We start from the raw sequence: 23,465 nt of genomic DNA, 5'->3' as shown, positions 1-23,465 counted from the left end.
ACCTAGCCTGTAACTTTTATATTGGCTTTAGCCCCAATAATTAAACACGCCAGTTACATTAAAAAATGCAAATTTTTAGGTTACTATGTAGCCCAGTAAGTATAAAATCCAGAAAGCTACACAACATGAGGTGGACCAGTTAGAAACACAAGTCTAACTTAAGTTTCACCATCTTTTATTAGAAATAATTACATTGTTACATGCTTACGTTTACACAAAATATCAGAAATCTGCACGATCGGTTGCTACTGACAACAAGAAACAAAGCTGTTTCCCATTTTTAAGGGGGGCAGTATGCAATATATTTAGTTTTATCATTTATATTCATTGTTAATTGTAGCTAGGCTCAAAGGGTTAATGTTAGCTTATTGTAATAAACAACATTGTCATGTGCAAAATGAGGGTGGCACTTTGGGTGGCAAGCGATTATCTGCTGGCCCCACAGTAGATCCGCCCCTGCTGCTTGGACGGATGGATCAGCTAATTCGACTGCCAGATTGATTCTGCACTGATAACCAAAAGCTTTGTGTTGTCACCTGCAAATAAGAAAGTGCAAAACTGTTTTCACACCTCTGTCATGAAAAACATCTCTGACTTCCTTCAGGCTGGTACTGTTTCATGCACCCAGCGAATGGCGTTAGTCGACGCAGCTGTGTTGTGTTGCCTGGTTGCCATGTTTGGAAACACATGTGAGCCTGATGTTGTGCAGGGTTTAGATTTACATCTGTTTGTTTTTTCACTTGAGAGGAATATGAAGCGTATGTGGCTTCCTCCCTGCGTGCTGATGTGAAAATCCTCTGAGAGTGTGATCCGCTGCTCTTTGTTTAAAGTGTTTTTATCTTTTTATGTGACGTGTGACAATTACACTCCAGCAGTGCCAAGCATACAGTCAGAGAAACTGATGCTTCCTTCTTTTAAAAAAGAAGGCTGCACAGCTGCTGTTTGCAGAAAATAACATTAAAAGGTCATTTTACAGGAAAAACACATACTTCCACTTTTCTTTTCTTCTAATTCCACCTCTAAATTTTTATGTTGGCATCTCCTAGAGTGGCTTTGGTTGATTCACAGCTCAAAATAATCCTCCTTTATCTGATAATTTAGCATTAATCTCAGTCTCTGTGTAAAATGAGCCGTTAGCCCCCCCCTCCCCCAAGATAACTTTATTCTGATTGGCTGCCTCTCACAAGCAGAAGGTTTAAAGAGCTGGTGAGTGGGAGGGAGATGATCGTATTAGGGATATCCCCTCTTTGTGACCTCGGAGGTTAGAGAGTTGAAAAAACTGCGGTGACGCTGTAGGAAGTCCGGTGAATTTTTATAATTTCATGCACAGCCCACCTACAGTTGCTCTTTGCCCTTCAAACATACAGGCAGTTTTCTTTGGGATCAGCACTTTGCCAGATTGTACCTCTTGTTTCTTTCTTGATTCTTTTCTCGTTTATGATAATTGCCCGGCTGATGTTTAGCTTGCGTTTGCGTCTGTCTAGCGCACCTCGGCCACAAGCTTGATGGTGGTTTTAATCTTCTTATTGCGCTGTTACGCCTGCAGACACATGGTGTGCAGCTTCAGGAGTGTGTGCAACAGCTCACAAACTAACAGGCTAAAATAACGCTTGTATGAGGACATAACTCTAGACATGTTAACAGGAACTGTGCACTGAAGTCAAGGTTCCTTTTTTCTTACATACAGGACATGGTTTCCCTCCTGAGTTAAAGCTGATCAGCAGACTCAGCAGCAGTTGTTCTTTGTGCTTACATCTTTTTTCCCTCTGCAGCAGTTTTTCAGTTAAAAAAAAAAAGAAGATCTTTGTTGAAATTTGCATCTCCTTTTTTATTGGTTACTTTCGATTTTAGTGGACATGAGGGTAAATTAGGAGTTCTTCCCCCGTACTGAAGTCGACCACGCATCACATGCTCTCTCTGTGGTTTATACTTCCCTGTTTTGCCAGTTTTTGATGACTGATCTGTAGTCTGTAATGGTGCTTACTTAACTGTTGGCAGTTCATCTTTGTTTGGCTAATTTATAAATCATCAGCTCTTTGCATTTATTCCCAGCTGACTTCCTTCTGTTTTTTTGTAAAACTGTTTTGCAACGAGCCAAATCTATTTTTACTCCCAGGTCAAGAAAACATTTAATAAGAGCACAAGTTGCATAGAAATGTATTTCTTGTGCTCCACCTCAGTGTAGCTAAAGTAACAGGACTGCATTTTTGCGTTGGTTGGCTCTGATATTAAAAAATGACTGTGAGATTGCAGTGCAATCAATGAAAATCAATGCTGTCAGTCAATATGAATTCAAACTCTGACTGCTGGCTATTGCAAAAGTCAGCCTTACAGATATTTTGTTCTATGTTGAAAGCAGTTATTTTTTAATAAAAACTGCAATAATGTCACAAACCTCAGTCATTTTGTCGTCTCAGATTTCTTAAGAAAAGACAACGTGTCACCATCTAGACTGTAACTGTCTGCCTCTTCCTCTTCCCATGGCAGAAGTTTCTAATGATGAGCTCAGTGTTTGGACAGTAATCCCTGACTGCTCTGAGCACCCAATTTATCACATTTTGCTCTACTTTTTGGATCTCTGTGATGTCAGAGAGAGCTGATATGTTTAATGTGGTAATCTAAGGATCAGAAGTTCCACTTTCCTGCTACTCAAATTATTTGTCAGAGGCATCCAGTCACAATAAAGCTAGTTTAAAGACGGGGATTCCAAACTCACCAAAACCAGACTAGCGGCAGTCCAGTTCTGGGAAGGAAGGGGAGCTCAAACGGTTTGTTTCACTCACTGAGGCTCCACTGAGATAAAAGAGGATTTTTTTTTTGGGGGGGGGGAGAGAGAGATCTGTGAATTATGCAAAGCTATTGTATAGTTAAACATTTTTTAAAAAGTGGAGGTGAAATGTTTTCAAAGAGACACTTTTTTTTGTTTTGTTTTGTTGTGAAACTTTTTATGCAGTCTCATTAATGTGAGGAAGTCTAAACAGTGCCAAGCAACTATTTGTGTATGTGCATCAGAAGAGCAGCTGCACATGTTCTATAGATATCACTATGGAGTGCATGCCTTAGCTTGTGTTCCACCATCCAGGTCTTTGGTATGCATTTGATGATGAATATAAGCTTATCACAAAAACTAAGAATATATGTTGTTTGAAAATTCATTTGTGGGTTGAGCAGCAGAGTTAAGTGGGCTGTGCCAATGCTAAACAGCTCATTCTGCTACCGACACGTGTTTGGTGTCGTTTATTGGTATGGTGACCAAGTTAGTGATCAGCATGAGGAAGAGGTGCACGGTTGTTATGGTTCTTCCATATGCTGCTGAGGCCTTTTAATTGAATAAATTGTGAATGTCTTGTTTCTTTAGACTTCAAACATCAAATTCAATAAATGACACCAAAGGAGATGATAACTCTGACACAGTTGTTTTATAATTTTGTGTATCTGACTGTATTAAGATTAATGAGCTTCTATTGTTCTTCGGTGTTGGATGACAACACTGAAGCCATGATTAAATGTTCTTTTCTTAGCATCAACCACCAAATATCCCATGAGTCATACGGGTGGGGCCGTGGCTCCAGCTCACCAGAACAGTTTACAGATTTAGACGAACCACCCCAGCTGACAGTTATTTCCCAAATCACCACCCAAACAGTCATTTCATAAATCCTGATGATACTTTCAGCCTTTAATTTTAAATGATTTGTTTTGGGTGGGGGTGTCATTACATCTAAAATCAATAAAATATGGAACATTTGTGATGTTGGGCTTGAAGGTTTACCTTTTGAAATGATGATGATGGTGATAACACATCCCATCATACTCTGAGGTGGTTAGAGGGGAAAAACATGCGGAACTAAAACCAGATTTAGTGTTTAGATTGTGACTCTTGGAGTGGGTTTAAAATTAATTTGGCTGCAGTTTCTAATGGAGCTTAAATTAGTTTTTCAGCCCTGAAAGTTTCATGTGCAGATGCTCTGAGGCGTGTAACCTGGAAAGTATTCATCGAATGAAAGTAAACTTTTGGATGGCACAAAGAAACGCAGTCAAGTTGCCGTACACAAAGAATCGGCTGATTTTTATGCTGATGCAGACTTTTAAAAATCTATTTAGTTGCGTATTTTTTTTCCCCACTGTATGTTTCCATCTGCTGATCAGCAGCTCGGTGACCCCTTCGGTGATCCCGCACACGCTGTGACCGCTGAGCTTTTGTTTTGGTGGTCAGTTGGTGTGAATTGTTGGACTCGCTGTCAGTTCTGATTGCAAAAGGTCTTTTGATTGTTGGGTATCAGTGACGTTAGACAGTCAGCAGCAGTGAGAATGCAAAGCAAAGCAGAGCATACCAAACACCTCCTAATTAGAGCTGGGCAATATGAGATTTTTTCATATCACGATATGTTTTTTTCATTTCAGGCGATAACGATATCTATTACGATATAAGCCAAATAACTATATTTGTAAGATTTAAATGTGCCGTTGCTCACAAGTAAAATGTGAAATAATCAGCAGCTTGTTTTTATTTAAATATTTATTTCCCATAATAAGTTCAACAGGGTAGATGTACTTAAGGAACATGAGACTTTTTCAGATAAATAAAGGCAAATATTGCAAACTACACAAAAGGCAGCCGCTAAAGCGTTTAAGTTTCAAAATAGAACAAACGAAACAGACTAAATTGTCAATTCCACTTAGAAACAAAATATTAATTCTAAAAATAAATCTTAGTTTGTTTTACAGAAGAACAGACAAAACTGACTAACTTTTGTCAATATCAAATAAACTGAGAACTAAAAGGAAATTCTCAATCTCTCCTTGTTGTATAGCTTAGCTTTTCAAACAGTTTTAACAGTTACTTTAGTCTGACAAAAGCCGAATGACGAATTAGCGCTTCCAGTCAGAGACTGAGGCTACGTCCACGCGTACACGGGTATTTTTGAAAACGGAGATTTTCCGTTTTCGTTTTAAAAAATAATCCCGTCCACACATAAAGGCAGAAATGAAGGAAAACGCTGCTATGAACATGCCAAAGCAGCAGGTGGCGCTAGATTCCTAACCGTGCAGAAATGTTGGCCAATCAGAAGTCTAGAAGCCTCGGTGGGAAAAAGTAAACAAAGCTGGGGCATAGAAGCAGAACCGAGTCGTATGTGTGGAGGGACAGTAACTGTGTGTATATGTAAGCATTTAAACACTGCAGAGAGTAGAATTAACAGTATTGTAGAAATTCATTTCACCGAAACAATAACGTGGCGCACAGTGTGACGCATGCACCAGTTCATTGTATTTCCAGACTTGCTTTCGGCACAATTTACAGTGCACGCTACTCTGTTTTTTGTCAGACTTGAAGCCGAAATACCTTCACACTACGGAACTTCTATGGCTCTTCCGTTCGACAATCTCTCCGGCGTTGGAACCATCATCTGTTTTCTCTTCGGTCACGCTCGGTTGATTTTTCTAGTCGGCACACTCATTTCCTCCATTACCCGCTGGCTGCTTCCCAAACAAACACACGTGCGGCTTGGCACTTGTGCTGTACGTAACAAGTCACGCGACGTGACGCTGCGGCTGTGATTGGTTCGGCTCTGCGCTACTTAATTTGGATTGGCTGATCTTTTTTTTTTTTAAGAGGACAAGAGCGACGAGGTCTATCGCGATAGCTTAATTTCTCTATCGAGTAAAAGTTATATCGCGATACATATCGTTATCGTTCTATCGCCCAGCTCTACTCCTAATACAGCTCATCTGTCCACTTTTAAACTAAATCTGTTGACCACATGCAGCATCAGGATGCATCACAAAAACACTAAATACACAATAACAGAATTAAAATAAGCCTAAAATCTTTCAAAAATAAATTATAGAATGAATTCAAATTATAGAATCGATTAAAGTGACACGCAAAACTCGAGAGGCATCAGCAGAATAAATGAAATATAATTATACACTTGAAGGTTTTGGGAACAACACAGAAATAAGCTCAAAGTATAAAAAATCAAAAACATTTCTCAGAAAGCACTAAATTAGACACTAAATACGTCTGTAAAAGTTTTAAAAAGGAAACGGGCTCTGACGAACCAGAGTTTGTCAGAAAGCAAACGGTCAAACAATAAAAAAATATCTTTAAAGAAATGAGCAGCCAGTGCAGTCATTGATGATGTATTTAAAAAAATAACTGGGACATGTGGCACACTATTGCGCTCATGAAACACAGTCCTGTGGTCAGATGGGTGAGGAGGTTTCTTCCTGTTAAAAGGGAGTTTTTCTTTCCCACTTTCGCCAAAGTGCTTGCTCATAGGGGGTCATATGATTGTGTTATTGTAGGTTCTAGCTTACAACATAAAGCGCCTTAAGGCAACTGTTGTTATTATTTGGCACTGTATAAATAAAATTGAATGGAACTGAGGCAGGAAAATTGTGCCAAGATTAGCAGGTAAATAAAAAAGCTGCTGTCAGATTGGGTGGGCTGCTCATCGCCAAAGAAATGAATTTTGGTCAGTACTAATAGTAGATTCATTACACTTTAAAAAAGGAGAAACTCGTCGCTATTTAATCTTATTTACTTAAACTTTGAACTATGATTCAACTGCATAAACTGGACAGAATGACGATGGACTTTTGTGGAGAGGAAAAAGGAAATGTTGCGCTGAAAGGCCGAACGAGAGAATCATTGTAAAACTGAATGTGGTAAAACAGTCTGACTTTCATCTCCATTATTTCGTTTTCACATTAGACACGTTTGTCATTGTAGCCGAGACAGTGACTGAAGTTGAACGTAATAGCCCAGTAGCCCAGTGAGATTGTTGTTTTCAGCGGTGCTGAGGTTATGATTCAGCAGTGACCTCATTGGCTGAGGCTTTGGACAGGAAGTGTCCGGACAGTCTGAGGCTGTTGCATAAAGGGGAATCTAAACATGGTGTGAAGCTTCTCTGTCTGCCGCTGCATCGTTTCACTGTGTTTGAGGTCCTCAGTATGACTTTAGCAACCCCCCCACCCCTCCCTTATTCTGCTGCCTGCAGGCTGACAGACCGGCCGACAGGTTAATACCTGGCACCTGAGCTGCCTCCTGCAAATAAAATCTCTGCTGTCTTAGTTTAAGCCGTGTTAGCGGAGCTACTTTAGAGAATGCACTGTGGGTTAGTAGGTTAGTTTACCTCTGGCCTCTCAACATCTGTCTTGGTTTAGAGTTTGAACATTTGCCTATTTTAGCATGAGGGTAAAACAAAATCCAGACTTAAAGTCTCACAGCTTTTAGCTCTTAACGGACTGAATCCAAACTCCACCTCGAACCCTACATGGGCCACCAGTGACCTGGTGGATGATGTTTCTACCTGCACCAGTGCAAGACTAACGTTTGTAATCTGCAGCCAAACATCTGACATTACGCTCGGTGCCTGTTCATGTTTCTCTCAGGGTAAATTAAATTACGAAACAATAACTCATGTCACGTTGCACTTTATTAACAGTTTGTGTGACTTGAGAAACTGATGAGTCACGTCAGCCTCAGTGTTACTTTTTGTTTTAGTGCTATTGTCATTGCAGCTGCATGCAGGTTGGTAACAGTGTGATGAGCTACAGAGGGTGTCAATATGTGCAACCAGCATAAAACAGTAGAAGTATTTACTGTAACAGGCAATGGCACGTTTGACTTATTTCCTGTGTAGCTAAAGTGTTGGCTGTTAAAAAACATAAAACGGTATAAGATTAAGATGTTCTTTACTCTGAGGGTTTACTTTGGTTGTTCTAATGTTGCACTTGGTTGAGCGTTGAAGCCTATGGGACATTTAATGTTAATAACAGCTCTGATCGTATCTTTTGCCCCACATTATAATAACGGGAAAACTAAGCCTGGAATAAATCAAACTGAACTTCTTTTAAAGTGAGAAAAATATTAAAATACGACATCACTGGGCTGAACCACATGGAGTTCTTCGAAGGTAGAAAATATTCTGACCTGATTCAGCTGAAATCATCACAGATGTTATAATGAGCAGCAGTTTAAGTTTACTAATTATGTCCAAAGTGTAAATTTGTTTCTTTTCTTGTGCTTTTCAGCAGCATGACGACTGCAGTGACCTTAGAGGATGCTCTCTCCAACGTGGACCTGCTGGAGGAGCTGCCGCTCCCCGACCAGCAGCCATGCATCGAGCCCCTCCCCTCCTCCGTCATGTACCAGGTCAGTACTCAGGAAACCTTGAAGCACACTTCTTAACATAAATAATAGGAATGATGCTGGGTCACTACAAACATAAACATACACCCACATGTAAGTGCAAACATGTGCAGTGTATGAGCATACCTTATGGACACATTTAACCCACTGATTCCTCAGTGAAGTACATTTAACCGCTGTGAGAACCAGCAAGGTGTATCAGCAAGCTCCACAGATTCCAGAAATACGATGAAATCGCCCCGTTAGATATAATTATCTAAGCTAATGATGGCTTATTGTGGCCAGCTGTGAAGTGTTCAACATGAAGTTCAGAGGAGAAGAAATCGAAAGTGATTTGGTTTCAGTATACAGATGTTCTTTATCCGTGTGAGCGCTGTGATACGATGCTTACCTTTCATTTTCCGTCTTTCCATCACAGCCCAACTTCAACACCAACTTTGAGGACAGGAACGCGTTCGTCACCGGGATCGCCACGTACATCGAGCAGGCCACCATCCACTCCAGCATGGTACAGTACATTGTTCACACTCGCTCTGATTTCAGATTGCTCGCTTTTGTCTTCTGACTTACTGGGAAAAATAAATCTGTCAGAATTGGGTCAAAGGCCTGCTGGAAACGGGGCCTGGGAAGGTTCCCACCATTTGGTGTTTGTCTGGCAGGCAAACACAAACAGGATCCAAACCCAGAAGGAAATGACCCGGGGACAGACGATGCTTTGTGTCCCATTAGCGAGGGATGATGGTTCGGGGTCTCTGCGTGCAGGCAGGGCGGGTTTCAATGCATGCATGCTTTGTTGTGAATCATTGTAGATCGTTTCTTTAATCGCTGATGTGACTGGTTTTTTTCATGTAGAACGACATGCTGGAGGAGGGGCAGGAATACGCTGTCATGCTCTACACCTGGAGGAGCTGCTCACGTGCAATACCACAGGTAATACCACAGAGCGCGTTACTGCTTTGGTTGTTCTCAGGGCAGTGAGTCAGTGTGTAGAGAGAAAATGACATCAGACATCTTAAGTGTATTTATTTTTGTTTTTCTCTACAAGGAGGAGTGCTGAAAAAAGTGAATGAATAAGTGAATGATCTAATTAATATATGCACACTGGTAAATTCATCAACAGAGGTACAAAATAATTGTAGATATCAAAAACAAAAGAGTAAAAAGTTTGATATTTTAGTTCTAATTTGCTTTTGGGTTAATTTGTCCTTTTTATTAATGCCATATTTTTTTCATTTTTTCCTCTTACCTTTGTATGTTCCAGTTTAAATGTATGTATTTTAATAGTTAATGTACTATATACCTTATTATCAGTATAACAGGAACTTTATTGGGTGTTGTTTGTTGAATTGCTTCCTTTATCTGTTCTGTTTGTTTCATCGTCACACTTTTATTATTTTTCACAATTTCAAAAAACAAACAAAAAAGAGAAAATATTTAACAATAAGCAGAGGAATAAGTGATGATGCAGCTTAAAGCTGAGATATCAGTTTGTCACATTTGCCAATGAACTAATTCAATTCAATTTTATTTATACAGCGCCAAATCACAACAACGCTCGCCTCAAGGCGCTTTATATTGTAAGGTAGACCCTACAATAATACATACAGAGAAAAACCCAACAATCATATGACCCCCTTTTAGCACTTTGGCGACAGTGGGAAGGAAAAACTCCCTTTTAACAGGAAGAAACCTCCAGCTGAACCAGGCTCAGGGAGGGGCGGCCAGAAGGAAGACAGGATAAAAGACATGCTGTAGAAGAGAGCCAGAGATTGATAACGGTTAGTTATGTCTATAACTTCTGTTCCCTGAAGGAGAGGAACGAGGTACAACACATAAGTATGGGATATCACGCCCTCGCGTGTCCTGGCTGAAGAAACCTTTATTCACGCCTTTACGGCAGATGACGTGTGATGACACGCGCAAGGCCCCGCCCGCACATATAGCCGCTGCCATCACCGTCATCCCTCAGTTCGATAGCCGCTCTTCACCGAGCCAACTGCTCAGTGGGGCCACCCTGTGTTGTACCTCGTTCCTCTCCTTCAGGGAACAGAAGTTATAGACATAACTAACCGTTCCCTTTCAGTCGATTCACTCGGTACAACACATAAGTATGGGACCTATATACACGCCCCGCAGAGCAGCCACCGAACCGGAACGGGACCACCACATCCTTAGTGAGTGGTAGACCCAGCAGAAAGGACAGCATGAGCCACCGAAGGGGCTGTAACGTCCAACCGATAAAACCGCACAAAAGTGTGCGGCGACGCCCAATTAGCCGCTGCACAAATATCAGCCACAGGCACCCCTCTAAAAAGAGCCCATGAGGTCGCCATCCCCCTGGTGGAATGAGCTCCCACCCCGTGGGGCAACGCAAAACCTCCGGTGCTGTATGCCAGCGAGATAGCTTCTACAATCCAGTGGGACAGCCTCTGTCTGGACAGAGCTCTACCTCTATTCGGATTAGCGAAGCAGACAAACAACTGGTCACACAAACGCACATCCCGAGTGCGCTCAATGTAGGTGCGTAGCGCACGCACCGGACAAAGAGAATGCACCCTCCTCTGCTCCTCAGATTCAAAAGGAGGGGAGCAAAAGCTCAGCAACTCAAACTCCATTGAACTATAAGATGCAGGCATGACCTTGGGAAGATAGGCGGCATTCGGACGCAATACGACCTTGCGGCCATCAGGAGAAAACTGCGTGCAGGCAGGATGCACAGACAGCGCATGAAGGTCCCCCACTCGCTTCGCCGAGGCCAAAGCGAGAAGTAATGCGGTCTTATACGAAAGAAGTTTCATATCCACCGACTCAACGGGTTCAAACGGAGGGCCACAAAGGGCCTCCAGCACCAAAGACAAGTCCCAAGCCGGGACACTGGACTTAAGCACGGGCCTCAGCCGGCGAACCCCTTTCAGAAAACGCACGGCGAGGGGATGCGCACCTGGTGTCACCCCGTCAAAACCGATATGACAAGCAGATATAGCCGCTAAATAAACCTTGATCGTCGAAAACGAAAGGCCTTTATCCAACAGCTCCTGCAGGAATGTCAAAACATCCACAATAGAGCACTGAAATGGGAGAGTGTGGCGGTCCTGGCACCATCGCTCGAAGGCTCGCCATTTGTAAGCATACAAGCCTCTAGTAGACGAGGCCCTGGCGCTCTGAATCGTCGCTACCACACTAGGTGGCAGACCCTTAGCAACCAAGTTTAACCTCTCAGCAGGTAAGCATGAAGGTGCCACAGATCCGGGCGCGGATGAAACACTTCCCCCCCCGCCTGAGAGAGGAGATCCCTGCGGAGAGGAAGCTGCCAAGGACTTGCTGCAAGCAGGCTGATTATTTCTGCATACCACGACTTCGCGGGCCACCAAGGGGCCACCAGGATCAGAGAGAGGGAATGCCGACGCACCCTCTCCAGAATTGGAGATATCATTTCCCCTGGGGGAAATGCATACAGGAGCACGTCTGGCCATTGGTGCGCTAGCGCGTCCAAGCCCAAGGGTGCATCGTGGTCGATTATGGAGAAGTACAGGGGGCAGTGAGCATTCACCCTGGAAGCAAAAAGATCTATTTGCGCCTCGCCAAATAGATCCCAAATCTGAGCCACTATTGAAGGGTGTAACCTCCATTCTCTCACCAGAGGACCCCCCCTGGAGAGAAGGTCCGGCCCCAGGTTCAGGTGGCCCGGGACATGGGTGGCTCTTAGAGTCAGAAAATGAACACTGCACCATAACAGCAGAGAGCGAGACAGCTGCAACAGGGGAAGAGAGCGTGTTCCTCCCTGCCTGTTTATATAAGACACCACTGTTGAATTGTCCGTCCTGACTAAGACATGCTGGCCCTGCAGGACTGGACGGAAACGCTTTAGAGCTAAGAACACTGCTAACAGCTCTAAGTGGTTGATGTGCAGCTGGCGCTGAGCCGCGGACCAGATCCCTCTCACTGACGCACCCTCGCACAGCGCTCCCCACCCACTTAGGGAAGCATCTGTGGACACCACCTTGCGAAACAACACCCTCCCAATCCGAGAGCCCTGGTGCAGTAGCCCGGGCTCCCTCCAAGGACGGAGAGCTAGCATGCAAGACGCAGTTACCGGCAGCCTCCTCCGGAGGTGACGCGAAGCACACAAACGGTGAGAGAGAGTCCAGCGTTGAAACGCTCTCATTTTCAACAGCCCAAGCGGCACTACGGCGATCATAGATGCCATCATGCCCAACAAGCGCAATATCGTCTGGAAACGCAGTCTGCGTCCCAGCTGAAATTGAGCGAGGCAGCGATGAAACGCGGCCACTCTGTGCTCTGACAACCGTGCGCGGCTGGAAAGAGAGCATATTTCCAGACCGAGAAAAGCGATCTGTTGACCTGGGATTAGCGAGCTCTTCTGAAAGTTCACAGAGAACCCCAGTGTCTGAATGTGTGACAGAACCCGCGACAGCTGCGTCTCCGCCTGTTCTCTGGAGCAAGCCACGAGAGCCCAGTCGTCCAGGTAGGCCAAGATGCGGATGCCCCTCTTCCTGAGGGGCGCTAGCGCTGCCTCGGCACATTTCGTAAAGGTGCGGGGAGCGAGCGACAGCCCGAACGGCAGCACTAGGTATTCGTAGGCTACGCCCTCGAATGCAAACCTCAGAAACTGCCTGTGTTTCGGGTGTATAGCGACATGAAAATAAGCATCTGTTAGATCGATTGTCGCAAACCAATCTCCCGGGCCGACTGCACTCAGGAGCTGTCTGAGTGTTAGCATCTTGAACCTGTACGTTCGCAGGTACGTGTTCAAGACTCGCAGGTCGAGGATGGGACGAAGCCCTCCCCCTTTCTTCGGAATGACAAAATAACGGCTGTACCAACCTTTGTCCGTCTCCGAAGCGGGGACCACCCGTATTGCTCTCTTCTGTAATAGCGCCTGTATTTCCTCTCTGAGTACCAAGGCTGCCTCGGGGTTGACAATCGTGTTCACGACTCTTTGGAAACGAGGCGGCTTGACCCGGAACTGCAACCGGTAACCCATGGCAACGGTTTGCAGCACCCACGGAGAGGGGGCGCAAGCGCGCCACTGAGGGAAGTGAGCAGCCAGCCGGCTGGCCTGCAGCACTGACGGCGGGGCGCCGTCGCCCCCCAGTGTGTCTGCAGGGGACTGCATCCCCTGCCTGACCTGGCTCATTTCGCCTGCAGGTTGAGCATTTGAGATTGTTTGAGAGTAAACAACACTCTTTATTGATTGCAACATGGGAACATGTACATTTATACATTTTGTTGGGTGCACCTTTTTCGGGGCATAACAATGAAAAACAGCGGGAACACTCGATGTGGTCGCTTGAACATTCAACACATCTGAACCGTGTGCAGGGGTTATGTGCTTGGGAGACCGCGATAGGGAAGTGCAGCGCCTTCTGGGGCTGACAACCTGAACAGAACTTAAGCGGCACCTCTTGTGCGGCAACAGAGGGGTAAGAGCAGCGTCTCCCTGCTGCCGGATCCCTTCCCCACTCGCAATCACAGCTAGGAGGGCTGAGGCTTCTTCCTCCTGGGCGTCGGGTCCCGTCGGGGGCCCGGGGGAGGGCCTTTGCCCCAGGCCGACTGGCGTGGAGCTCGGGCCGGAGTACGTGCTCTCGCCGGCGGCCCTCCCACTCCAGCAGTGGGCGCCGGTCTCTTGCCAGCTGTCAGAGGAGCGGCGGGCCTGTGAGAGCTAGCAGTGGGCTTGGGCTGGGGCTGGCGTCTGGGGATGATGTCGCGCAGAGCTTCCGTCTGCTTCTTCCTCAGATCGAATCTAGCCTGAATGGCTTCAAGTGAATGTCCGAATAACCCAGCCGCAGACACTGGTGCGTCCAGATACACAGCTCTGTCTCTATCAGGGACGTCGGAGAGGGTCAGCCACAGGTGCCTCTGCGCCACCACTGTCGAAGCCATCCCTCTGCCCAGGGAGAGCGCTGCACAGCGAGACGCACGGAGGATGTAATCCGTGGTGACTCTAACCTCGTTAAGAAGAGGTGACAGCGGGCTGTCCTCCGGAACCAGCGATCCAAGCTCCGCCAGGCACATTGCTTGGTACGTCTGGAGCATGGTGACGGAACTCATGGCTCGAGCGGTGCCGGCCTGAGCCCGATAAATCTTCTCCAGCTGCGAGGCCGAGAATCTGCAGTGCTTGGACGGCAGAGTTGCGGGGCCACCGACACCATGGTTATGGGACGGGGCCAGATAAGCAGCCAGAGACGGCTCCATAGGGGGTGGGTTAGCTAAACCAGCTCCCTCGGCGCCGTCCAATTCCATGTACTGCCCATAGCCGGGCACAGTGACGCGGGTAGACAGAGGTTTGTCCCATGACGCTGTTAGCTCGCAGAGAAAGTCTGGGAACATGGGGAGGCAGTTTTTGGCCGTTGCGGGCTCCGGTGGAAGGAAAAAACCCGCAAACCGCGACGGCTTCCGAGCTGGTGGAGGAGAGGGCCAGTCCACCTGCAGCTTCTCAGCGGCACGGCGAAACAGGGAGAAAAGAGAGGTGTCATCGTGGCCGACCGGCGCAGCAGCGGCGGCATATTGGGTCGACAATGAGCTCTCCTGCTCATCCTCCGACAAACCATGGATATCCAGGCCGATGTCCAGCACGTCATCGTCTTCCTGGGGAGCGCTGGCGGGCTTCAACCCAGGCTGAAGCCCGTCAGCGCTCCTGCATGGTTCCGGTCCGTCATCGGCTAACCCGTCAACGTATTCCATGTGGTCAGCCCAGCTAATCGCGGGGACATCGACCTGAAAATTTTCGTCTTCGGACTCGGACGAAGCCGGGGCTCCAGACTCGGAAAGAAGAGGGTCATGCCGTGCGACAGCCGAGCGTCCCAGCACTCTTTCCACAAACGTCACCCGTCTTTCCAGGGTCGAGCGTCGGAGCTGGCGACAAAACGCACAAGCTTCGGGCTCCGTCAACGCTCTCCTAGCGTGGACGATCCCCAGGCAGACAGGGCAGGCATCGTGCTGGTCGCTGTCGTGCAAAGAGAAACCACATCCCTGAGGACAGGGGCGAACAGAAGATTTCTGCTTTGCTCGCTTCGGTTTGGAGTCCATTCCCAAAACGCAAAGCGAAACGCTGCACAAGAAAAACTTGAAAATAGCGCTCCGCGGGCAGCCTACGCACCAGCTGGGCGGTGGAGGCTAACACCAACAGGGGCAGTTAAGCTAGGTTCAAGTTGGCAGACAACGGAGCTAACTAGCAGTAGCTAGCTAGCCCAACTCAGCAGAGGTGTTCTCAGCGAGGTGAAGAGCGTAAGAACTGAGGGATGACGGTGATGGCAGCGGCTATATGTGCGGGCGGGGCCTTGCGCGTGTCATCACACGTCATCTGCCGTAAAGGCGTGAATAAAGGTTTCTTCAGCCAGGACACGCGAGGGCGTGATATCCCATACTTATGTGTTGTACCGAGTGAATCGACTGAAAGGGAACATGTATGATTCAGTGCAGAGAGGTCTGTTAATACATAGTGACTGAAAAAGAAAAACTCAATGCATCATGGGAATCCCCCAGCAGCCTAATTCATGCTTATTATTAATTTTGATGCTAACTGGGACTTTAGGTTTTTTCCAGATCATTTGAACTAAAAACAAAAACGGAATCATTATTTGTTTAATTCCTGTCTTTGGTGTCTTGTAGTGGATCTCAGGTTGATCATAGATGTGATGTAATGATATTGTTTTTATTTTTGTGTTGATTTCTGCTGAAATTTCTTTTTATTTGATGAACATTAAACTGATTGGATGATGAAAACGTGAACAGTAAAACATTAAAAAAAAACAACAACAAACAATTTCATAGTCGAGCCTTTTGATTAAACTGCATTGTGCACATCTGATGGTCACCTAAAGCTGGGATGTTGGTTTGTGACACTGCGGTGCTAACGCTGACGATGCAACAGAGGGCTGACTGAGGCAAAAAGAGTTAACTTTAGTAGAGTAGATGAGGTGGAGGAGGGTCAGACTGTTCTGTCTCTGCTGATTCTTTAAGAGAAGTCTCAGCTTCCAGAGAGCATTCGACTTACTGAATCTGCTGTAACTAGGACCCAGTCAGAAAAAGGTCATGTTTTTCTTTGGTTCATAAGATGAACGCTGCTCTTTGCGTTTGTTTCTTTCTTCTCAGGTGAAATGCAACGAGCAGCCCAACAGAGTGGAGATCTATGAGAAGACTGTCGAGGTGCTGGAGCCTGAAGTCACCAAACTGATGAACTTCATGTACTTCCAGGTATCATCAATTCTTTGATCAGCAGATACTGATGATGACCGGCCGTCTCTAAATCCTCTAAAGCTGCTTTATTTTCCCGCAGCGCACAGCCATCGATCGTTTCTGCGGCGAGGTCCGCCGTCTGTGTCACACCGAGCGCAGGAAGGACTTTGTCTCCGAGGCGTACCTGCTGACCCTCGGGAAGTTTATCAACATGTTTGCCGTGCTGGATGAGCTGAAGAACATGAAGTGCAGCGTCAAAAACGACCACTCGGCGTACAAACGGTACTCCATAAAACACACGCTCTCCTGCACTCACGAGGCCAGTTAGCCCCACAGACACTAGATGGCAGCATCAGTCAGCAACCTGGAAACCATTTACTATCCCCTTCCTGATCTCGGTGTTGGAATATATGGAATTAATCATATGGAGTATGATAAAGAGCAGAGGCTCATTCGACCCTCCTTGCTTCTGCTTTGACTTATTTGTCTGCGTGTCTGCAGGTTTACAGATGCAAAGTGTCTGAACAGAAATCGGTAAAAGAGCTTCCCACATGCGGTCAGACATTCAGAGCTTCAGTATGATGTCAAAGTGTTCATAGTAAACACGATAAAAGTTCATGTTCATTTTTTTTTTTTCTCCCTTTTAACTTGCTCAGCTTTTTAGCCACATTTTAGGACGTTTGAGGAAAATGAATCAGTCCAGTTTTGCCTGCCTAACATCAGGGAGTTCTCAGGATGACCTTTTTAACACTCAGCGTTAAGAGGCTGATGGGTATTATTGTCTCCATACTGGGCGGGCGGTCACATTTGTGAATGCAATAATGCCAGAACAAAGTGACGCGTCATATAATGTCTCGATTTGATACCATAGGTGCATCTAGTAAAAGTCTCCGTCACGTTTGAATCTCAGCGAGCTTGACTTCAGGGGTAGCACTCCCGTCAGTGTTTCTTCTCGATGTAAAATACATAAGTTGATCTCTGGGAATTTCAAGCGCAGCTCACGTATGTGTTCACGTCTCTCTCTGGTATAGAGAGGCTGTGTTTGGTCTTTAAAACGAATGCACCGTTTCTCTCCTCTGCTCAGAGCCGCTCAGTTTCTCCGAAAGATGTCGGAGCCTTCGTCCATTCAGGAGTCTCAGAATTTGTCCATGTTTCTGGCTAATCACAACAAAATCACCCAGGTTGGTCTAAAGAGTGTAAAACACTCTTTGCAGCATTCATAACGTCAAATCTCATTTCTCCATATTCTTTGGCACACAGGATTTGACAAGTAAATATTTCTTTAATATTAAACTCTTGTGTACCCTCTGCCAGTCGTTGCAGCAGCAGCTGGAGGTGATCCACGGATATGAAGAGCTGCTGGCGGATATCGTGAACCTGTGTGCCGATTACTACGACAACAAGCTGTACCTCACTCCCAGCGAGAAACACATGCTGCTCAAAGTAAGTGACGCTGCGGAGGCTCGTTTTAAACCAGAGCGCTGTGCACAGGATAACCACAGCTCTCCTCTTCTCCAGGTGATGGGCTTCGGCTTGTACCTCATGGATGGAAACAGCAGCAACATCTACAAACTGGATGCCAAGAAGAGAATAAACCTGAGCAAGATCGACAAGTTTTTCAAGGTACGGTGGGACGTGTGACATGAACAAAAAACACAAACACATCTGTTCTTGACTGGAAAAACAAAAAACCGATGATGAGTGATACGTTATATAAGATTTCTTTTTACGGCTGTTTGATGTATTTAGGAAATAAATACCAAAACTTCAAACCATGGAATAAAATCCCACATGTAAAAAGCTAATGGTAATGCTAGCTTTATCGATCGTCAAATCGGTGTTTAAAATGCTAGTTTCCACCTTGTGGTTGTCATCATGGTTGCTGTCCACGGTTTTAAATGGTTCGTGTGTTCTTGGTGTTCGCAGCAACTCCAGGTGGTGCCGCTGTTTGGAGACATGCAGATTGAGTTGTCCCGGTACATCAAGACCAGCGCTCACTTTGAAGAGAACAAGTCCAGGTGAGAGCAGAAGACAGCTGCGTGGCTGAAATTTTAGGAGCTGACAGACTGTTAAAACTATGATTTTTCTTTTTCTTTTCTCCCGCTCCAAACGTGAACAGTCAAAAACGAAATTTGCTTTTCGTTCATCGCAGTTCTTTCTCCAACCAGCTGTGACCGTCGGCATGATGGGATCTAATTTGAATAAAGTGTAGCAGTTTAATGCTGCTCAGAACAGATTTCTCCCTTTAAACTGTGAGCTGCAGACTTTTATTGAAGCTCGTGTCCACTTTTTCTACTAGAGTTATTCAAAATGTCGGACATTGTCCCGATAAATGGGACAAGGGATAAAAATGCGGTCTGGGCACCTGGTCCGCTATATTTGTAGGGACGATGATGTCAGTTTGTCTAAAATATGTGAGCCACAGTTTGATTTCTTGTCTTGTAGTCTCAGTGAAATCTCTCAGCAGTTGTTGGACTGATGATTTTGCTTCAGCTGAATGTTGTCGTCCCCCCCAGGCGGGGAATGTGCTTTGTTGTAGGAGCAGGCAGCTGCAGACAGCACGGACACAGTTTTTACTATGTGACTTTTTCATAAGTCAGTGTGAAGGGTTGACGTGGTGTCGGTGCGTTGTAGCATTTCATCTTTGTGATCGAGTTGAACTTTGGCAAACTTTGGCAGGCGTGTGGTCTCACGCTCTCCTTTAAAACAAACATGCTGCAGCAAAATGACATTTTTACTCGATCCATGCACCACCTCTCTATCGGGTTTCATTTGTTTTTATGCGTAATCTTAGCAGCTGGCACCTAAAGCTGTTTTTCTCCTATGGATGCTTTTCTTTATCATCACTCATTTATCCCATAATTCCTTGCTCTGATTCTCTCCTCTTTCTTATGTTTTAGGTGGACTTGCACGTCCATATCCAGCAGCCCTCAGTACAACATCTGTGAGCAGATGCTTCAGATCCGAGACGATCACATGCGCTTCATCTCCGAGCTCGCTCGCTACAGCAACAGTGAGGTTAGTGTGGCTTTCCCTCGGATGTTAAAGATCATCGGCGAGGTATTGGATTGAATGCGGTGCAGGTTTATTGTCATAATAAGCTGCTGTAGAGGATCAGTATCCCGCTGACCTTTATTTCACCAGAGAGAAACACACTCCAGCTTTTAAAGCTTTCTTATGTTCATTGGTATGTTTAAATTCCCAGCTGTGATGTAAGAGGCTTTTCAGCAGATGTCTTAACCCGGCGGATTTTCAGGGGTCATTGTTTAGTGTGACTGAGATGGGAATTTAACTGACTTGTGGGTCAGAAATACACTGAACACAGGAATGATAAGGGCAGGAAAGATAAATTCGAAGAGGGCCGTTTTTATTGGTATTTAGGTTTATGCTGATTTTCTTTTTTTCAGCACTAATCTATACTGTGAGAAAGTCAGGATTGTGTGGATTGAGCCTTAAATGACGTTTGTTTGTGTGCTGATGTAGGTGGTGACCGGGTCAGGGCGTCAGGAAGCCCAGAAGACTGACACTGAGTACAGGAAGCTGTTTGACTTGGCCCTGCAGGGCATGCAGCTGCTCTCACAGTGGAGCGCTCATGTTATGGAAGTGGTGAGGAGAAAACGCATGATGAGTGATTCCAGCTGAGATGTTTGTATTTATAAAAGTAAGAGTAATCCTCCCCCCTTCCCAACTCTTCCTGCAGTATTCCTGGAAACTGGTACATCCCACAGACAAGTACTCCAATAAAGAGTGCCCCGACAACGCCGAGGAGTACGAGAGGGCCACCAGATACAACTACACCAGCGAGGAGAAGTTTGCCCTCGTAGAGGTCTGTCACATCAGTGCACACATTTAAATGGTCACTCCATGTGAAATCATTCAGACCGGAAAAACATTCCCACTGCAACCTACCAGAATCAGCGTATTCTTTATGTACCCACTGTACATAGCGTCCTTCTAAGTTTCTTGGTGGATGTGATCTGTCCAAGCTGTTATAGAGAATACATGAACAACAGTTTTGTTCCTCATTTTCACATAAGCTGCATTCAGAGTGTTAAAATATGAATATATTGGAAGCAGATTTTGAGCCAGAAGGAATCAGGACTTGGATGCTGATTGATTTTTTTTTTTTTCATGGAATGACAAGATTGGTCTTTTGATCCACTTGAATTCTTGTCCCTGATCCATTGTTGTGCTTTTACAGGTGATTGCAATGATAAAGGGACTGCAGGTGCTGATGGGACGCATGGAGAGCGTGTTCAACCACGCCATCCGTCACACCATCTACTCAGCTCTGCAGGACTTTGCTCAGGTCACTCTGCGTGATCCGCTGCGCCTCGCTATCAAGAAGAAGAAAAATGTCATCCAGAGGTTCGAATCGCATTACAGTCAGATTTAGATCGCACTCAGATTTAGATCCAGTTTGTGGGAGATGTGATGGTTTATTAAAAAGCGCTGATTTCCCCCCCCCCCCCCCCCCCCCGAAAATGTTTAAATTGCCTTTGTGATGCAAATAAAACAACATGGGGGACTCAGCTGATTGCACCATCCTGTGCTGGACTTCCACCCCACAGTCCTTAGAGATCTCCAGAGCAGAACAAAGCTTGTGTTGCAGATCATCCATCCACAGGACACAAAGCTCTCTCTGGAGAGGCGGTTAACTGATAATGAGGACCGCTTCAGTAACGATCCAGCCAGTGAGTGAGCCCACAGGGACACATTGGGCTGAACTTAGCTTTCAAAATAAGAGTGCAGGGACTCTTCACTAGTAATTTGATTGCGAGCTGCTTCGTTGTCTGAGATGGACAAAAAAATAATAATTAAAAATGCTCAAATTAATTGGCAAACTATTGCTTCAAATATCTGGCCATCCTGCTCAAGTAAAACCTGTTTGCCTAAATAATTTCCTGCTTAATGTCAATTTATTTACCATGTTTAGCTCATCTGTTATTAAGTTGTGTTTGAGACTACATTTGTTAACATATTGAATAGAAATATTGTGGTTTTTGCATTAACCACCATTTATACACATTCTCATTTTCGGTTCGTTGGTGCTCCAGTAAAGGCCTAAGTGCGTCTTCCTTTTGGCTGAAGACACAAAGTAAAACCGTCTCATTCAAAAGTATTTTGTTTTTCCTTCTTTCTGCAGCGTCCTCCAGGCCATCCGAAAGACCGTGTGCGATTGGGAGACCGGCCGGGAGCCTCACAATGACCCCGCCCTCCGTGGAGAAAAAGATCCAAAGGGTGGCTTTGACATTAAAGTTCCTCGCCGCGCCGTGGGGCCGTCCAGCACGCAGGTCTCACCTCACTGACATTCTTTATCATAACTCATTTTAATGTATGAGGATGCAGGATGCTACATAGACGTTTTGCGTATAGTTACATTTTGGCTGAACTGCATTTTCATGTAGTACCAGTGTATACCACACAGTGGTGTAAGTTATTAAGAACACAGGAAAAGGTGTGCGGCATAAAGTAAAGCCTCTCGAGAAAATGCAAGTAGGACTAAAACGAGATATCAAAGGTTACGTCTGAAAACGGCAACAAACCTACGGGTAGAGCACTGCCCCCTGGTGGTGAAGGTTTGACATTAAAATTTGCAGAGGGTATTTACTGTAAGGAGCCTTTTTAATGTGGATAAAATGGTGACGAATTAATCAAAATCCACAATAATTCTGTATATATTCTGTATAATTCTATATTATGTTTCTAATGTTTCACACTGCATATTTGAATGAATGAGTGAAAAGCAAAAAAGTTACAAAAGTACATAAATGCATTGTAGCATAGTAAATCACTGTAGGTGATCCTCCAGCACTTTTCCTAACCTGGAAACCCATCATCCATCAGCCCAGCTATCACCACCTCTCACTGAGAATTGGAAGGGGATGTTGGATTTACTAGCTTTTCAAAGATCCTCTTACCTGCTTTTGATATTTTGTAGTATGAAAGCTTCAGAAGATGGTTACTTTTTGTTTTCTACTTTTTTTTTTAATGAATTGTGAATCTTCTGTGTAAAAGGTGTTACGGGATTGGACTAAGACGTTTTTTGGGTTTACGGTACTCAGTTTGTGGCTCTGAGACCTCTGCTTTCACCATCGGCAGTTACACCGCACACCTCACCTTGGGTTCTTTTTATACCCATTCATCCTGTGTGGTGCTGGGTTTAAAGTTGTGTTTTATGTCAGACTCAGTAGTACCATCTGTTATGTTCTGTACTGCAGACAGATTTATCAGCTCAGGGGTCATTTCCAAGAACTAATCTGTTTTCCAGGTGTGTGCAGGTGTGTGGCACTATTTGTTTACGCACCAGAGCGCATCAGCACAGTTAGCTTTTGATTTGTTTCCAGGATTATATAATTCTGCTTCCTGTGGAGGCAGTTTTGCATAATAACTGACCGCTCACATCCTGTCCTCAGTTATTCTTTATTAATTAACATGGGAATTAATAAGAAATGTCAGAGGATGACACCATAGATAATCTCATGTACCGTATTTTAAATAAAACGAACATGTTTCTTTCAAAATAAAAGCCTTGCTAAGAAACAGAGTTTCTATCCATGCTAAAGCACTTTTAATTTGAGATGGATACAGCAGTTACCTGGAATATTTGAACTGCTACAGTATTTTATTCCTTAGCTTAAGAGGAAAAAAATAAACATGATGAAGCGCCGATCCATTGCGCTCTGACAGGACCACACCCTGGGGTGCAAATATGCAACACACTAGGAAACCAGGAAAGAGGCAAACACTTTTCCACACCACTATGGAATGACTGAGATGATGAAAATGTTGAAAGCAACACGGAGCTTTCATACCGGCTGCCCACCTGTAATGAGATTAGTGTTTGCAGGGTTGTGAGTACAGTCAGCAGGGCGCCGGCACTAATGAGGTCTTCCTTTACTCAATTCTCTTTGTTGATGCAGCTCTACATGGTGAGGACCATGCTGGAGTCACTCATTGCTGAAAAAAGTGGCTCAAAAAAGACTCTGCGCAGCGGCCTGGAGGGCCCCACCATCCTGGACATCGAGAGATTTCACCGCGAGTCCTTCTTTTACACTCACCTGCTGAACTTTAGCGGTAAGAGGCAGATGCAATCAGTCACACCTGA

General features: G+C 45.1%; 1 protein-coding gene across 1 annotated transcript in view; it reads left to right on the top strand.

Moving 5' to 3' along the window:
• cyfip1 (cytoplasmic FMR1 interacting protein 1) overlaps positions 1–23,465 on the top strand; it is a 45,676-nt gene that overhangs the window by 5,608 nt on the left and 16,603 nt on the right. Inside the window, exons 2-16 of the mRNA XM_080876995.1 lie at positions 8,041–8,161; positions 8,577–8,666; positions 9,011–9,088; positions 16,274–16,375; positions 16,458–16,639; positions 17,442–17,538; positions 17,672–17,800; positions 17,876–17,980; positions 18,284–18,375; positions 19,258–19,375; positions 19,841–19,963; positions 20,058–20,183; positions 20,559–20,725; positions 21,504–21,651; positions 23,281–23,434. Of these exons, the coding sequence (XP_080733121.1) occupies positions 8,045–8,161; positions 8,577–8,666; positions 9,011–9,088; positions 16,274–16,375; positions 16,458–16,639; positions 17,442–17,538; positions 17,672–17,800; positions 17,876–17,980; positions 18,284–18,375; positions 19,258–19,375; positions 19,841–19,963; positions 20,058–20,183; positions 20,559–20,725; positions 21,504–21,651; positions 23,281–23,434 (1,828 nt within the window). The 5' untranslated portion in view covers positions 8,041–8,044. The remainder of the gene's footprint in view (positions 1–8,040; positions 8,162–8,576; positions 8,667–9,010; positions 9,089–16,273; positions 16,376–16,457; positions 16,640–17,441; positions 17,539–17,671; positions 17,801–17,875; positions 17,981–18,283; positions 18,376–19,257; positions 19,376–19,840; positions 19,964–20,057; positions 20,184–20,558; positions 20,726–21,503; positions 21,652–23,280; positions 23,435–23,465) is intronic.

Source organism: Rhamphochromis sp. 'chilingali' (genome assembly GCF_963969265.1).
Source record: "Rhamphochromis sp. 'chilingali' genome assembly, chromosome: 3".
Lineage (NCBI taxonomy): Eukaryota > Metazoa > Chordata > Actinopteri > Cichliformes > Cichlidae > Rhamphochromis > Rhamphochromis sp. 'chilingali'.
This window is presented reverse-complemented; position numbering and strand designations above follow the sequence as displayed.